The sequence below is a fragment of the Prionailurus bengalensis genome, chromosome D1, assembly GCF_016509475.1.
Source record: "Prionailurus bengalensis isolate Pbe53 chromosome D1, Fcat_Pben_1.1_paternal_pri, whole genome shotgun sequence".
Taxonomy (NCBI): domain Eukaryota; kingdom Metazoa; phylum Chordata; class Mammalia; order Carnivora; family Felidae; genus Prionailurus; species Prionailurus bengalensis.
The window spans coordinates 58,964,976-58,982,662 of NC_057346.1; the positions used below are offsets into that span (position 1 = coordinate 58,964,976).

Here is a 17,687-nt window from a genome sequence, read left to right on the forward strand (position 1 = left end):
TAGGAGATGAATATTATAATCCATCAGTGCAAGCATCTCATTTTTTAAAAACAAAATACCCTCCATTGTTATGATAAGTTATAAAATATGTTTAACTAGTGCAGGTGCATACTAGAACTGACTAAGGAATTAGCAAAGTAGAAGAGAAGCTTTGAAAAGGACATTAGCTACAAAAAGCAAAAGATGAATAATTCTTTGAATTTCCCAAGAGATTGCTGAGCACATTTATCAAGTAAAGGTGATGGGAATTGCTTGGAATGATTCCAAGCCACAATAGGATGCTGGCTAAGCATTGTTACAACACAGAAACATGTAGAACATTGCTACCATAGAACTCTTTTGTCAGAGAAATAGACTTCTCAAGTATGTAAGCAATTGTTTATGATTTTTTTCCAGCTGTATCAATTTATGTAAGAGAATAATATGATGTAGTTGAAAGAGAATGTACTTTAGAGGTACTCAACCTTCATCTATATCTCAGTACTACCACACTCTTTTGTGATCTAGGGTGATTTTCTAAATCTGTCTAAGGCTTGCTCAGTTACCCCATCTCTAAAATTAGGAAAGTATCTTAATGAAATAATGAAACTTGATACCCATAATGATGACCCTGAGACAGTGAAAGGTCTGGACAGTCTGAATTCACTAATTTTTATAGCATTAGCTTTGTCTGGAATTGCAATCCTTTACTCCATTACCAAGAATAGCTAATGAATCAAGATGGTCATTGCAGAGATATAAAGGAATAAAGTATATATTGTGTTTCTCCCTTTATATGATAAAAATTTTACTACTTATATATATAAACCACTATAAATACACTTTCAACTATAAAGAAAACATCCATTCTGTTTCACAGTGCTAGCCAGTAAGCATAAGGTTAGCCAACTTTTTTCCTTTTCCCTGCCTAATACTTTTCTGTCCCTCTTTGAATTTAGGAGCATGTATCCTGTTTGGAAATCTTTTCTTGAGGGAACAATGCAGGTAGCCCAGTCTCGGATCAATATATGTGAAAACTATAAAAACTTCATTTCTGAGCCTGCAAGGACAGTGAGAAGCTTAAAAGAACAACAACTAAAAAGGGTATTGTTTCTATTCTTTTCTTATATGCATTTTAATATCTAAGTGCTCCATTTGTAATCTGTAAGGTTATGTTAAATTGCATTTAACACCTTGAGCTTTTCTATATGGTCACAAATATTTCTGATTTCAACATGGACTTTTTGATTTCAACATGTTACTAGGATTTTTTTATTTCATCATATTCTTTCTAACTGCTGTGTTTTATTAACTGACAAAAGTGAGTATAATTTGAATCTGGATATTCTGAAAAGGTCAATGAATACTTCTTACAAATACCACTTTTCATCCTAATTCAAGTAAATAGATTTACTTAGTTGTACAATATTGTTATAGTTCAGTGTATAATAAAGTAGTTAAATGTTATTAATCCCACTAAGTCTTGAAAAAATTCATCTTGGTTTTAACTTGAGTCATTTTGCATAATAATTTAAAGGAAGTTGACACATTTTGACCAAATATGTGAAACTTATTTTCTTATTTTTCACCTAATAAGAAAACTTATTACCAAAAATGGTGTACTCTAAAGTTTAATTATATAGGTTATATAAAATTAAAGTTTTCAAATAGATCTACTTCTTTGATTATACAGAAATCAAAAATTCATAGAAAAAAATCACTATTAAATATGTTTATGAAGTGCTTGCTATTGAAGGTAGTTGAATTGTATCCTTTTTTGGAGATAGAGTTACAAATACAAATTATTATGATGCCTAATAAGTAATTAAATTATTCCTATGGAAGTATCAATGCTTTAAAAAATATTAAAGTAATCATTTAAGGAAATAGTCATTCAAAAACCATCCAGTGTTTTAATTCTAATTATCATTTGGATTTTCAAAATTGTTTTACAAAATCTAAAAAAACTAATTTTCCTTGTTTGCCAAAGATGATATTTGTAGCATAAAATCAGTATGTTAAATGTATTTTGTGTTTATATAAAATTTTCATCTCTTTCAAGCACTTGTGTAATATCAGTTGGTTTTAACATATCTGTATAGGAATGCCTTTTTTTTTAGCTCAAAATTACCTTTTCAAAATTACATAACCACTGACCAAACAATGCTTTTGAGTTTTGAAAATATGTTTTGTGTGTGTGTATATATATGTATATATGTATGTATGTATAAAACACATACATGTACGCAGAGAGAGGGTAGAAGATAGAGGCAGAGAATTTATACTAGCATAATTTCCTAACTGGGAGGAAATACTGCGTTTCACATAGCCAATGCATTGACCAAATCTAATTGAATTACTGGAAAAGTCTACTTTTCTCAATATCAGAATATTTTGAAAGAGTTTCTCTTCCATTGGGAGAATAGTCTCTGTCCCGAATTTAACCAGCGTTCCTGGGCAGAGGATGTTTGATGAAATTTGACAAGTCCTCTTATCTGTGAATTATATTATATTATAGCTGGAAAAAAATGGTGTTTATGTTCCATCTAAGCAGTTGTTGGACGTTAGGTACATATTAGGTGTACCGTTTACAACTCTGAGATTACAGACGACAGAAACCTACTTCAAACTAGTTTAAGCCAAGAAAATAATGTATTAGCTTGGATAACTGAAAATTCCAGGGGTGGATCAGATGGTTAAATGATGGTATTAGAATTCAGTCCTTCTTTCCATCTAGTAGGTCTGTTTTCCCCTGAAGGCTTCATTCTTTTTTTTTTTTTAATTTTGTTTTTTATTTTTTAAAATCTACATCCAAATTAGTTAACATATAGTACAACAATGATTTCAGGAGTAGATTTCTTAATGCCCCTTACCCATTTAGCCCACCCCCCCCACAACCCCTCCAGTAACCCTGTTTTCCATATTTATGAGTCTCTTCTGTTTTGTCCCCCTCCCTGTTTTTATATTATTTTTGTTTCCCTTCCCCTATGTTCTTCTGTTTTGTCTCTTAAAGTCCTCATATGAGTGAAGTCATATGATTTTTGTCTTTCTCTGACTGACTAATTTCACTTAGCATAATACCCTCCAGTTCCATCCACATAGTTACAAATGGCAAGATTTCATTCTTTTTGATTGCCGAGTAATACTCCATTGTGTATATATACCGCATTTTCTTTATCCATTTATCCATCAATGGATATTTGGGCTGTTTCCATACTTTGGCTATTGTTGATAGTGCTGCTATAAATATGGGGGTGCATGTGTCCCTTCTGTATCCACCTGTATCCCGTGGATAAATGCCTAGTAGTGCAATTGCTGGGTCGTAGGGTAGTTCTATTTTTAGTTTTTTGAGGAACCTCCATACTGTTTTCCAGAGTGGCTGCACCAGCTTGCATTCCCATAAAGGCTTCATTCTTTAGCAACTCTCCACATGGTGGCCCCCAAATGAGGGATTTATAAATCTTATAGCTAGCAATCCCTCACTTTGCATTTTCCCAAAAGTTCCAACGAAACTTCCCAAATTGAGGCTCATTAGCCTGTCTTGGGTTACCAACACCCCCACGTTGGGGTTTACAGTCCTCATGTAAACTATATGTACTAAAAATGGGGAAAGATAATTTTCCAAAAGAAAATTGAGATGGATTTCCAAAGGAAAAACCATGGAAATAAAGACAGAGCAAGCAAAACAACAGATAGCCACTGTAGTTGGCTTCTCCAATTGTACTTCCCAAGCTGTACAACAAATTGACTCCATATAGGATAAATAGATGATCTATTCTTTTTCCTTTGCTTCTCTAACCTTTCCCCCATTTTTTTTTTTTTTTTGCCTTTTGGATTAATTGTGTATTTTTCATTTCTTCTTTTTTTTTTTAACTTTAGTGTGATAACAGTTAACATGAGATCTACCTTCTTAACAGATTTTTAAGTCTACAATACAGTATTGTTATCCATAGGCACAATGTTACACAACTAATCTTGGGTTTACTCATTTAGTATAACTGAAATTTTGGTTGGTTAGCAGTTCTTTCTTTCCTCTTCCAGCCCCTGCTGACCAGAATTCTATTCTTTGCTTCCATGAGTTTTACTGTTTTAGATACTTCATGTAAGTGCAATCATGCAATATTTGTTCCTTTGTGACTGGCTTATTTCATTTAGGGTAATGTCTTGCAGGTTCATCTATGTTGTTGCATATTGTAGGATTTCATTCCTTTTTAAGGCTGAATAATACTCCACTATTAGTATATGCTACATTTTTTATACATTCATGCATTGCTCAATACTTTGATTGTTTCCTTACTTTGGCTTTTGTGAATAGTGCTGCTGTGAACATGGGGTGTTAATATCTCTTTGAGATCCTGATTTCAATTATTGTGGATAAATACTCAGAAGTGGGATTGCTGGATCATATAGTAGTTCTATTTTTAATTTTTTGAGAAACTGCCATACTGTTTTCCTTATTGCACCATTTTGCATTCCCAGCTGTGTATAAGGGTTCGTGTTTCTCCATAACTTCACCAATGGTTATTATCTTTTGGGTTTTTTTTTTATATGTATGTAATAACTATCCTAGAAGGTATGAAGTATCTCACTGTGGTTTTGACTTGCATTTTCCAGATGATTAGTGACATTGAACAATCTCACATTTTTCTTTTCTTTTCTTTTTTTTTTTTTTCAACGTTTATTTATTTTTTTTGGGACAGAGAGAAACAGAGCATGAATGGGGGAGGGGCGGAGAGAGAGGGAGACACAGAGTCAGAAACAGGCTCCAGGCTCTGAGCCATCAGCCCAGAGCCTGACGCGGGGCTCGAACTCCCGGACCGCGAGATCGTGACCTGGCTGAAGTCGGACGCTTAACCGACTGCGCCACCCAGGCGCCCCTCTTTTCTTTTTTTAAAAGTAATCTCTACTCCCAACATGGTGCTTAAACTCATGAACTAGAGATCAAGAGTCACGTGCTCTACTGTCTGAGCTAGCTAGGCACTGCACTTGTATTTTTTTATTATCAATTTTTGCTCTACTATTAGCTTTTTAATTTTATAATTTTGTATTATTCTTTTACTAGTTACCTTAGAGACTCTAGTATGCCTCCCTGACTTAGTCCAGTTTATCTGGAATTGGTACTTATACTATTCTCCAAACTTTCAATTAATTTAATAGTTTACCTGGAATTAGTATTTACTACCTTATACACAATATAAAAATCTTCCAACAGTGTAATTCCATTTGCCTCCCCATTATAACTTTTGTGCTGTCAGACCTTTTGAATTTGTTCATATGACATTTGTACTTTTTATGCATTTTCTCTATTTCCATCTTTTTTTTTCTTTCTGTACTTCAGTCTGAGTATTTTCTACCAGTGTCTTACAGTTCATTAATATTCTGTTTTAAGCTATTTCCAATCTGCTTTTAAAACATATTTTGGAGTCTTAATGTATTTTTCAGTTCTAGAATTTTTATTTTATTTTTTAAAAACCAATTCTGTGTTTCTGGTGAAGTTGTTCTCCATGTTTTTCCTTTATTCTCTTAAATAGGTTACTCCTGATCTCTGGTTCATGATTCCACTGTCGAAATCACTATAGGTCTCCTTTTTTTTTTTTTTTAAGTTTATTTATTTATTTTGAGAGAAATAGAGTGTGAGTGGCTCTGTGCTGTCAGTGCAGAGCCCAATATGGGGCTCAATCCCATGAACGGTGACACCATGACCTAAACCAAAATCAAGAGTCAGACACTTAACTGACTGAGCCACCCAGGCACCCAAGGCCTTTTTTTATCATCTACTGTTTTTCTTGGGTTTTGGTTATGCCTCATAATGCTGGACATTGTGAATAAAAATTATAGAGGCTCTGGAATATGTTTTTTATTTCCAAAGAGAGTTAAATTTTCTAGCAGGCAGATAGAATACTGTCAGATCACCTTGATCCTGTTAGGGTCTGGTTTTAGCCTTTCTTAGGGCTGTTCTGTTTCACCATTGTCCATATTTTGGTATAGGGTGCCTACCAAAACCCTTCTACTTTGACAAGACTTGACTCTAACCTCTGTCTTCTCAACATCATGTAGCTGTTCTGATCCTCTGGTACTTGCTCAGCTTATTAGCCTTTCAGCTGCTCTTCTTTACTGGATTTCTTGGGATTTTACCCCATACGTGCCACTTAGAAGTTAACTGATGACTCGGGGAAATTGCATACAGATCTTTGGGCTTGCTTCTCTGTAGCACCCTTCTTTCCAGAATTTAGCCTCTCAAGTTTTTCCTCTTGTAGCATCCTTAAACTCCGACCTCTATTTCCTTAATCTAGTGAGATTGCCTGTTTCTCTGTACCCTGATTGGACAAATGCCCTAAGAAAAAAAATGTAGAGCTTACCTAGCTGTGCTTCCCTTCTTCCATATATCATAGTCCTGTAAGTCCAGTGTATATTATTGTTCTTTAGTGCTGGTATCTTTTAAAAACCTGTTTTGGGGGCGCCTGGGTGGCGCAGTCGGTTAAGCGTCCGACTTCAGCCAGGTCATGATCTCGCGGTCCGTGAGTTCGAGCCCCGCGTCAGGCTCTGGGCTGACGGCTCGGAGCCTGGAGCCTGTTTCCGATTCTGTGTCTCCCTCTCTCTCTGCCCCTCCCCCGTTCATGCTCTGTCTCTCTCTGTCCTCCAAAAAATAAATAAACGTTGAAAAAAAAACTTAAAAAAAAAAAAGAAAAAAAAAATAAAGAAAAAAAATAAATAAAAACCTGTTTTGTCCAACTTTTACAATTTCCAGACTAGAAGAAGGTAGTCTGAAACAACTTGTTTTGTCATTATCACAGCCAATTTTGTTTTCCCTCAATAACATTTTAATGGTCATGTTCTTTTAAAAATTTTCTCTATTTTGTCAGTTTTCTAAGACGTGGGGGTAAATTCAGCCATATTACAATTATAAAACGTCTGTCCATTGTGATTATAACGAGAATAATATTATGGCTTTTTCGAAATGATTTTCTGTATGCTGGCATTTGCTTATAAAACAAAACAAGAGCCATAATAATCTAAGACTTTTGCCATTTTTAAAAATTGAGATATAATTCACATAACATGAATTTCAGGTGTATAATGTAATGATTTGATATTTATATATATATTGCAAAATGATCGCCATACTAAGTCCAGAAGTCCAGTTAACATCCATCATTGTATTAATTATTGTAATACTTTAGTTCATATCTTTCTCATGCAAACTAGAGTTTATGTTTCTTTGAAATAGTTGGGATTTACATTTGGATAACACTTTAGAGTTTGTAAACTGCTACCATATCCATTATAGTCTCATTTGATTTTCCTATCAACTTGTTAGGTATATTAATCTTATTATTTTACAAATGATAAAACCCAGCCTAAAAAATGTTAAAGAGACTTAGTAGTAAATAACACAGCAGAAACTTGAATATACTGCTTCCTAATTCCAAATCCTATGCAATCTTCTAAAAACGCTTGAACTTTAATACTTAAACAAGTTTACAGAAAAATACATACAATTCCTTTACCATAGTAGACTACTTAATTATCTTACTCCTTTTATCTTCTTAGTTTTTGCAATAGTTACGATTAATACATTGATCATTTTTTAGCATATCCCATTTTCTTCATTCTATTTCCTAATTAATTGTTCATGTTTCTATGCAATCTTTGTGTTTACTATTTTTAATTTCTGAATGAATTTTTTATTTATTCTACTTTATTTAATCATACCTTTGTTTTGGGACATTACCACTAAGTCTGCAATAAAAATTAACTTTTTCTTTGAAGTTACTTCCTTAACATGAATTTCTAGGACATGACTACTAGGTTAGAGAATCTACTGATTTGTGGGACTTTAATGTATTGGCTCAAGTTGCTATTTTATTTTTATTCCTCTCTTCAAGTTATTGCCAAGTATATCTTATTCTAAGATCTGTGTCATACTTAGGTATCATACTTTTAATTTCTTCACTAGAATTCTAGTATCCAAGTTTGTCACCATTTTATATAATACCTTATCCTTAAGGTAAACTTGTACACTCATTTCTGTGTCTGCTCAGTGCTGATAACTCTTGGTAAAGAGCTGGGCTTATACCATACCAAGTCTTTTCTTAACATATAGGCATTATTAAGTAAGCTTCTTTTTAACTATTTAGTCCCCTCAGAAAACTGGATTCCTATGAAGAAATTTAATCTAAATTTGGAAAGGAAATCCTAGGTAATCTTTTTCTTTGCAAATTAAGTTTTATGACTTGTATTTAACAAATATTTTTGGTGCAGGCATATCTCAAAAACATTGTGGGTTGATTTCATACCACTACAATAAAGCAAATATTGCAGTAAAGTGAGCCAAATGAATTTTTTGGTTTCCCAGTGTATATAAAAGTTATGTTTACCCTATACTGTAGGCTATAAGTGTGTGGTAGCTGTGTCTGAAAACACACACACACACACACACACACACACACACACAATGTACATACCTTAATTTAAAAATACTTTATTGCTAAAAATGCTATCTATCATCTGAACTTTCAGTGAGTCATAATCTTATTGCTGATAGAGGGTCTTTGCCTTGATGTTGGTGGCTGCTGATGATCAGGGTGGTGGTTGCTGAAGGCTAGTGTGGCTGTGGCAATTTCTTAAAATAAGACAACGAAGGGGTGCTTGGGTGGCTCAGTCAATTAAGCATCTGACTTCGGCTCAGGTCATGATCTCACAGCTCGTGAGTTCAAGCCCCACATCAGACTCTATGCTGACAGCTCAGAGCCTGGAGCCTGCTTCAGATTCTGTGCCTCCCTCTTTCTCTTTGCCCCTCCCTTGCTCATGCTCGTTCTCTCTCTCTCTCTCTCTCTCTCTCTCTCTCTCTCTCTCAAAAATAAACATAAAAAAAAATAAGACAACGAAGTTTGCTGCATCCATTGACTCTTCCTTTCACACACAATTTCTCTGCAGCATGTGATGGTGTTTGATAGCATTTTACCTATAGTAGAACTTCTTTGACAATTAGAGGCAATCCTCTCAAACACTGCTGCTGCTTTAGCAACTAAAATTATGTAGTATTCTAAATTGTCATTTCAACAGTCTTCACCAGGAGTAGATTCCTTCTCGAGAAACCACTGTCTTTGCTCATCCATAAGAAGCAGTTCCCCATCTATTCAAGTTTATCATGAGATTGCAACAATTCAGACACATCTTCAGGCTCTACTTCAAATTCTAGTTCTCTTGCTATTTCCACCACATCTACAGTTCTTCCACTAAAGTCTTGAATCTTCAATTTGTAAAAAATGCAATATCTGCAGCGCAGGAAAGCAAAGTGCAATGAAATGATGTATGTCCTTGTTTTGCTGTGTGCGGAGCACTTTCATTTGACAAAAACTCAAATTACTCTGACTTCAAACAGTTCATTTTGGTGATGGAAGACATTTGGTTAAGGATTTACTGAATGCTAGGGAAGAATAGATCATAAAAGATCTCTTCATTGTACACATGGGCTATCTATCTAATATTATTTGATGAACAGTATCTTAGAAACTTATGTAAAGGGAAAGAAAAAACAAGAATAGAATCACCCTGAGTTTTCTGATGAGATTTTTGAGAAATCCTTTCAAAGATATGAACTATCATAAGGTCCCCCTGATATTGTCACATATAGAGAAAGTAATTTAATTGGTAGCCTTTTATAGATGAAAATGAATTAAGTAATCAGGTCTAAGAGATACATCTTATCCTTTGAAGGGTAGGCATATGAGCAGAGAGTGGCTGTGTGTGGGTCTGTGCACGTGTACGCACATATGTTCTCATGTACCCATGGTGTTCATTTGTGTGAATATACTGATATCCTAGCCACATGATGTGCAATCCACATGAAAAGCTTTGACCAACTGTGTTTAGTTTCCTCTCGAAACGTTCAACTTAGCAGACCCTTTCCATGCATAGGATTCTTAAGCTTCCCTTCATTGATTAGTTTTTCTGAGGTGTCAAGCTCTATTGTTTTGGATGAACATTTTGGTTATAAATGCCTTATACCTGACTCCTCTTTTAAATAATCTGTCTCATTTTCCCATTAAACATGGTTTTCAGACCATGCCCCAGTTTTTGGTTCTTATTTTTATTTGTATGTATGTGTGTATGTATGTATGTATGTATGTAAATCTATGCCCAACACGGGCCCAAACTCATGGTCCCAAGATCAAGAGCCGCATGCTCTTACAAGAGGTTTGTTGAGGTGCTGGGTAATCCAGTCAGTTAAACATCCAACTCTTTATTTCAGTTCAGGTCATGATCTCACAGTTTGTGAGTTTGAGCCTCCTGTCAGGTTGCACAGAACCTGCTTGGAAGTCTCTCTCTCTCTGCCCCTTTCCCGTTCATGCACATGCACATGCACGCTCTCTCTCAAAGTAAATAAATAAACAAGAGGTTTATTTATGATAAGGACTATTAAAAATTAAAGGGAAAGACGATTTTTTTCTACAAGATAAAAGCTTACTATTTTAGTGTATCTATAAAATGAAATATTATTCAGCCATAAAAAGAAATGGAGAAATAATACATGATACAACATAGATGAACCCTAAATACATTATGTGAGGACTTAGGACATATAAGACCACATAGTTACATGATTCCATTGATAAATGAAATGCAGGAAATTCATAGAGCCAGAAAGTAGATTAGTGGTTTCCAGGGACTAGGGATAGGGGAAAATGAGGAGTGACTGCTAATCGGTATGGGGTTTCTTTTTTGGGTGATGAAATGGTCTGGAATTAGACAGTGGTAAATGGTTGTACAACCTTATAAATATACTAAAACCCACCAAATTGTATACTTTTAAAGGATGAATTTTGTGGTATGTGGATTACATATCAATTTTTTTTAAAGCTTACTATTTTAAGATAAAGTATCTCTACATGAGTTGTCACAAAACTGGGGTAGGTACTATAATGGATTAACATGGTAAATGATAGCATCACTTTCTCACTTTATGACTTTGGGTAAATTATTTAACCACTTTAAGTCTATTTCCTTATCCTAAAATAGGACTAGTATGAACACTTTTACCAGAGTCATTTGGAAGAGTAAATGTGATAATATTTATAAAGTACTAAACTTAGTGCATTCTGCCTATGTGCCCATAGGGAGTCTTCTTAAGTTTAACGAAACATTGAGACTGTCATGATTATTGTAGGCCATACCTGGTATGAGGTTAACTTAGAAGGACATTAGAACAGGGAACACAGTTAACCAGCAGGGCAGCATCTAGTGCTAGTATTTAGTTCTTTCACTGGTGTATGTCTCAGTCTACATAGCCAACCACGGTTATTCTGTTTGGTTCCTCAGGTAAGAGATCTAGGGCAAGAGAATGAGAGAGAATGTACAGGGGTAGCCACAGACCCTAAAGGAGACTAAAAGCTTTTATGACAACTTTACAGACAGAGCTTCCAAAGTCTATGAGAAGGACACATCCAGACACAGGAATTACGATACTCAAAAAAGCCTAAAGCCAGCGCTTCTCCACCAGATATTTATAGTTCATTTGTACTTTGATGCAGTTTGCCTGTCGGGTTCATAAGCAGTGTTACCAAATAACACAGTTGACATTGTGTCTTCATCAGGTTTCTGTTGAAACAGAGACCTAGAAAGTTAAGCAAGGGTCCAGTTTTCATGCAGAGGAGAAAGAGGTGGCTTTTTAACCCTTTATTCACAGCCTGACACTTGATAAGTGCTCAGTAAATATGCCCATAGAGAACCTTCCAGGTTTTGCACTTTCTGTAAAGTAGTCCTTTTTATTTTTTTAATATTTATTTATTTTCAAGAGAGAGCACAAGTGGGGGGGGGGGGGCAGAGAAAGAGAGAGACACACAGAATCCAAAGCAGGCTCCAGGCTCTGAGCTGTCAACACAGAGCCTGACGCAGGGCTTGAACCTATGAACCGTGAGATCATGACCTGAGCTGAAGTTGGACACTCAACTGTCTGAGCCACCCAGTCACCCCAAAGTTGTCCCTTTCTTTAACACCGAATAATTTCTGGGAAACTCTAGCCTATATGTCACATGTGTAAGTTTGTGCTTTATCTATGCTATTCCAGTGTCCTTGCTCTATCTACTCCATGCTGTTCAGCCTGGCACAATAGTCCCTCACCAATATCTCCTCCTACTTTGCTGAGTTTTTTTGTCAGTCTCCACTAAATACTATTTCAGGCTCAGAAGTTTTTCAGTGAGAGCTTCCCTAAATTTGTCTCAGGCTGGCAAAACTTTTCAGTGGTTTGTTTCAAACTGGGAAAAATGTTTCCCCTTTGGATATCCAGAAGAGTTCCAAAGCAATGTTACTTTGGCCCAATTATGTTATAAAAATTTATTGATTAAACATTTCTTCGAGTTAATTATGTCTGTCCCTTCTCTCAGAGTGTATAGGTGTATCCAAAGAATTGAGCTGGCAGTAATTTTGAGTAGTAACTGTTATGTGGTACCCAGGTTTCTTGCTTCTCTTCTTCATCTCGGACTTAATGTCAGACTTGTCAGATTTCATTCCTTCTTTCCCTGAGTAGAATTCTTCACTACCTTTGCACCGTCAGTTCCCCAAACATGTAGAGACTTTATTAAGATTATGAAGAGTGCTCACTTTGGCAGCACATATACTAAAATTGGAATGATACAGAGAAGATTAGTATGGCCCCTGTGCAAGAATTATGAAGAAATACAGAATTGCTTTGTTCTTTTGCCTTTATTGCCATGAAATCTCCAATAATAAAAACATTTTCATTGTTGCTTTTCTTTTGCTTTACCTTACTGTCAGTTATCAGCGGCACTGTGGTTATTTCTCAAAGCAGAGTTGTTAAGCAAACTGGGACAATATTCAATACCTTACTTGAGATGGGAGTACCAGCTGTTCACTGGATTTTAATTTACAATTTGACGGAGACTAAAGTGCTGATTTTTCTCCTGGGTTTCCATCCTGAGGGCATGGTGCATAGTCCTTAGGACAAATTCATTTTCGGTAAGCCTGAAAACTAATATCATAATAATTGTACTTTGTATTTTACAGTGTGTGGACCAGTTGACGAAGATCCAAACTGAATTACAAGAGACGGTGAAAGATTTAGCTAAAGGCAAAAAGAAGTACTTTGAGACTGAACAGATGGCTCATGCAGTACGGGAGAAAGCTGACATCGAGGCAAAGTATGTGTTTTAGCATTTCTGAAAAAGTAATTATGCAAATAAATGTTATTTTTGCCAGTACTTTGTTTTCTATTAATATAGGGCATAGACTCATTCTCAGGTTATCTTGGTTTCGTCTGACCTATAAATGTTACATACTTTCAAATTTTTCTTTCATATTGGCTGATCTCATTTCAATTAATGTAGCAATAAGAGAATGTTTGATCAGTCAGTTTCACGTTCAGTTGAATTATGGAAAGGAAAGAAGACAAATGAACATGGTATCGAAAGCTTAGCAAAAGCCTGTTGAAGTTGCTGTGGTATCTGAGTATCAGGATTTAAGAGCTTCATTTTTTTCATGCTAGACTCTAAATCAGTTGTATTTGGAAATCCCTGATCCTTAGCATGCCATTGAAGGACCTTGGACATGTCAAATATATAAGAGCACTAACCTCAGTATAGAAACCCTGACTCAAGCACAGTTTCTCTCTTATGTGAAGTTCTAATACATACACTTTTTTTAATGTGTGCTTTAGCAACTGTGTGAATTTTGCTCTTAATATATGTGACTTATAAGTCCTTGATTTTGAGAATAATTAGGAAAAAAAGAAACTGGCATTTGGTACAGAAGGAACTGGCAGTTGGTAATAAAAAAGAGATCTAAAACAAGCAGTAGAGATTTTTGCTATGACAAGTTGAGGAAAGATAAAAAGTTTTTGAGAAAAAATAAACCTGTGTCATAGAATGGTACTCTAAAGAGGTCTGTGAGGAGAGCTGAGACTCCCGTTTAATGCAAAATCTGGGACTCTGAACTCCTAATCATGAAATCAGAAGGGTTATGAACACTTGTACAGACTAGCAACTAGTGGGTGAGGTTCGTTAATATGCTTTTATCAGCAGGAAGTTAAGCAATCTCATAACCCTCTTGTGAAAATTTAGTGTATCCTTGAAAGTTTATGTAGTACCAAAGTATGGTAGATGAATACTCATGAAATACTTAATGTTACTGGAAAACCTATTTAATATTTCCCTAATTTAGTTTATTGTATTTATGATTTTATTTTTGTGAGCATACAAATATTTCCCATACTTTCATAGAGTCAATGAACCCATCTTCCCAATAAGACCTGAAGATTTTAGATTAGATAATCTCTAATAGGAATTTCCTCTCCTAGTGGTTTTTAGGAATTTGTTTTTTAAAACTCTCAGGATTCTAGAACAGAGAGTTGACAGATTTGTAGAGCATATATAAATACCTACTTTAGCCAAGGGCCACAGAGTGTAAATGAGGACAATTGCAAGGCTATTCCTAAGAAGTCTAGATTTGACAGGGTCTAATTCACAGATGCTGATCTCAAGAAACTGCCTTCTAATATGGCCCAAATTCAAAGGGATTGTAGTATATAAGACATTTTATCTCAGTGTGTAACTTCTCTGGAAAATTCATTCAACTACAGAGTAAGAAATGTTTCTTTATCTTCATTCACTCACTAAACGTTTATTGAATAATTATATTGGGTGCTGTGAGTATAAAGATGAGTAAGATAAGCTTTGCATCCTTAAGAAATTTAAAGCCGGGGCGCCTGGGTGGCGCAGTCGGTTAAGCGTCCGACTTCAGCCAGGTCACGATCTCGCGGTCCGTGGGTTCGAGCCCCCCGTCGGGCTCTGGGCTGATGGCTCAGAGCCTGGAGCCTGTTTCCGATTCTGTGTCTCCCTCTCTCTCTGCCCCTCCCCCATTCATGCTCTGTCTCTCTCTGTCCCAAAAATAAATAAACGTTGAAAAAAAAATTAAAAAAAAAGAAATTTAAAGCCTAGAATTAAAGACAACTGTGTTTAAAAGTAACTTTATGACTTGTTTAGTCACAGCAAATTGAAAGAAATTAAGTGCCTCATGTCACTCAGTAACATATTTGCTGTAATTGTATGAAAACACTGTTTTGTAAGCCTAGAAAATAGATTAATTTTGCCTCATGAAAAAGGAAACCTTTATAGAAGAAGTGGTATTTGGACAGAATCTTGAAGAAGATGGGAAGGAATATCAGAAAGGGGAAGTGAAAACTAGACTATATGTAGTTTTGGTAGGTGATTTGACAGTAAGATGTGCACATTAGGAGAGAGCACACAAGGAAGAGGGAAGGGAAGGATGAGTTCCATTTTGGATGTGTAGGTTCTGAAGAGCCTGTAGGACTCTGAGGTGAATAAATTTGGTAGGGGGTCACATATCTAACTCTCAGATGAGAATAGGGCCTATCAGATGATTGCCTATCAGGGTTGATTGCCTATCAGATCATAGCTATAGGGTTGAAATCCTATATTAGATGAGAAATTGAGTTTGAGACCCTAAGGAGCATTAATTAACATTTGGAAGTAGATGATGAAGAGGAGTGTGCAATAGAATTCACCATTCATATGTATCTTATTTTTTATAGATCATAATCTTTGAGCACAGGAACTGTTTTTTCTTTTTTTTTTAATGTTTATTTTTGAGAGAGAGAGAGAGAGATCACAAGCAGGGGTTGGGGGGCAGAGAGAGAGGGAGACATAGAATCCAAAGCAGACTCCATGCTCCAGGCTGTCAGCACAGAGCCTGATGTGGGGCTCAAACCCACAAACCGTGAGATCATGACCTGAGCTAAAATCAGATGTTTAACTGACTGAGCCACCCAGGCGCCCCAGGAACTGTATTATTCTATTACTAATACCTTCTTAAGGTCCACACAAGAATTATATGAAAATTAGCAAATGAAGCAGAAACTAGAAACTTAAAACCTTATTTTGGAAAATCCAGGTGCAACTCAGACTATTTGGATAATGACTACAATAAAAAAGGAGAATCAAGAATACCCTAGTCTTTTTTAGCCTTGAACAGGCTGTCCAAATTTTAAAGCTTGTGGCCTTTGCTTTTTTTTTTTTTTTTTGTTAACGTTTATTTTTGAGACAGAGACAGAGCATGAACAGGGGAGGGGCAGAGAGAGAGGGAGACACAGAATCAGAAACAGGCTCCAGGCTCTGAGCTGTCAGCACAGAGCCCGACGCGGGGCTCAAACTCACGGACCGTGAGATCATGACCTGAACTGAAGTCGGATGCTTAACCAACCAAGCCACCCAGGCGCCCCAGGCCTTTGCTTTCTTAAAATGAATAACAATCTGATTGATAAAAACAGGCAAAACCCTAGGAAATATGAATATGGCAAGATAGAAAATAACAGGAAAATCGTGGACCTTATTTTTTTTTAAACACTGGGGAAGTAGTTAGGATGCGTATGTGTACGTCCCTGAATGTTTCTCTTTTGTTAGAAAGATCATAGACTGCTTTTGCTCTCCTCCTCACATTTGCTGTGCAGAGACTGGCTTGCTGCGCCTTCCATTCCCAGGTGGTCTGCAACTTGACTTCATATTATGGCATAGCATTCAGCACATGCCCTGAGTTCTCCCATGGCAGTCACCGTAACACTGCAGTCGAGACAAACATTGCCGCCTCAAAAGTCACTGGTTGTGGGAGTGTTGGTTATTCCTTAGTGTTTGTTGACTTTCTTCTTCTGGTTATCTCTAGTTGTTTGGGTAAAACCAGCATTTTGTTAGATTATTGTTTCCTTCCCAAACCAAAAGGGATTGAGAGAAATAAGGACACCAGAATGGGAGAAGATTGAATAGAACAAAATCATATAGGGCAGAGAGAACAAGGACTTTCTCACTGTATTCAAATACTGTATTAACAGTGGACTTTTAATGGGAGAAAAAAATGGAATTAAGGACTTTCAAGAGTCCGGTAATATCACGCTATAAATTGCACTGCAGGTGTTACAGCATATTGCCCACGGCGCTGAAAGCCTAAGTTTTGCCTCCATAGATTGGTCATCCCTAGGCATCCTTAAACTTTCTTCTAGGAACTACAGTGTGTATAATTGTATGATAATGGAAATAAACTGTAGTTTGATGACTCTTGTTTATTAAGAGATACCAATATATTGGATTTGTCAAATTGTATTTTTGTCATTCAGGATATTTTTATTAAATATCCCAATATTTTCTGTTGCACTACAATATTCTTCCTGTAGTAAAATAAAGGAAAATAATCATTGCTGTCGGTTTTCCGTTTGTTAGTACTCTTTAATAGTGTTGTGGAAAGTGTCATTTTAAAAAAGTTTGGAATTATAATACTTAATAAGTTTTATATGTAATTTTATAATTTTATTAAACATACTATTTTCTGTTTTATTATAGATCTAAACTTAGTCTTTTTCAATCAAGAATCAGTTTACAGAAGGCGAGTGTAAAGGTAAGTTTTTGAAAATTTTCACAATTGAGAAACCTTAGCTTATTAAAAAAATTGGTTTTTTTGAGGGTTAAAGTCAGTTATTTCCACCTAATGTAGAGAAGCATATTAAAATCATTAACTTAGGGAAGAAGTTTCCTTCTCAGTTCATGGGAGTTTTTCACCCAGATGTCAGCACTTGGACACCACTTGCTTGTCAAGATTGCTTCAGAGATTGGTTTCTATACTTTACCTGCTTAGGTAGCCTATTGTCTGTAACTCTTAGTCCAAGACGCTTAGTCCACGGGCTCTAG

At 35.8% G+C, this 17,687-nt stretch overlaps 1 protein-coding gene and 1 non-coding gene across 3 annotated transcripts in view; both read left to right on the plus strand.

Moving 5' to 3' along the window:
- The window catches only part of FCHSD2 (FCH and double SH3 domains 2), a 285,200-nt gene that overhangs the window by 143,309 nt on the left and 124,204 nt on the right, over positions 1–17,687 (plus strand). For both annotated transcript variants that reach the window (XM_043580308.1, XM_043580309.1), the window contains exons 5-7: positions 939–1,083; positions 13,006–13,139; positions 17,343–17,397. In XM_043580308.1, the coding sequence (XP_043436243.1) occupies positions 939–1,083; positions 13,006–13,139; positions 17,343–17,397 (334 nt within the window). The remainder of the gene's footprint in view (positions 1–938; positions 1,084–13,005; positions 13,140–17,342; positions 17,398–17,687) is intronic.
- On the plus strand, positions 12,575–12,680 carry LOC122484526. The gene has a single exon (XR_006297597.1). It is a non-coding gene; the product is annotated as a U6 spliceosomal RNA (small nuclear RNA).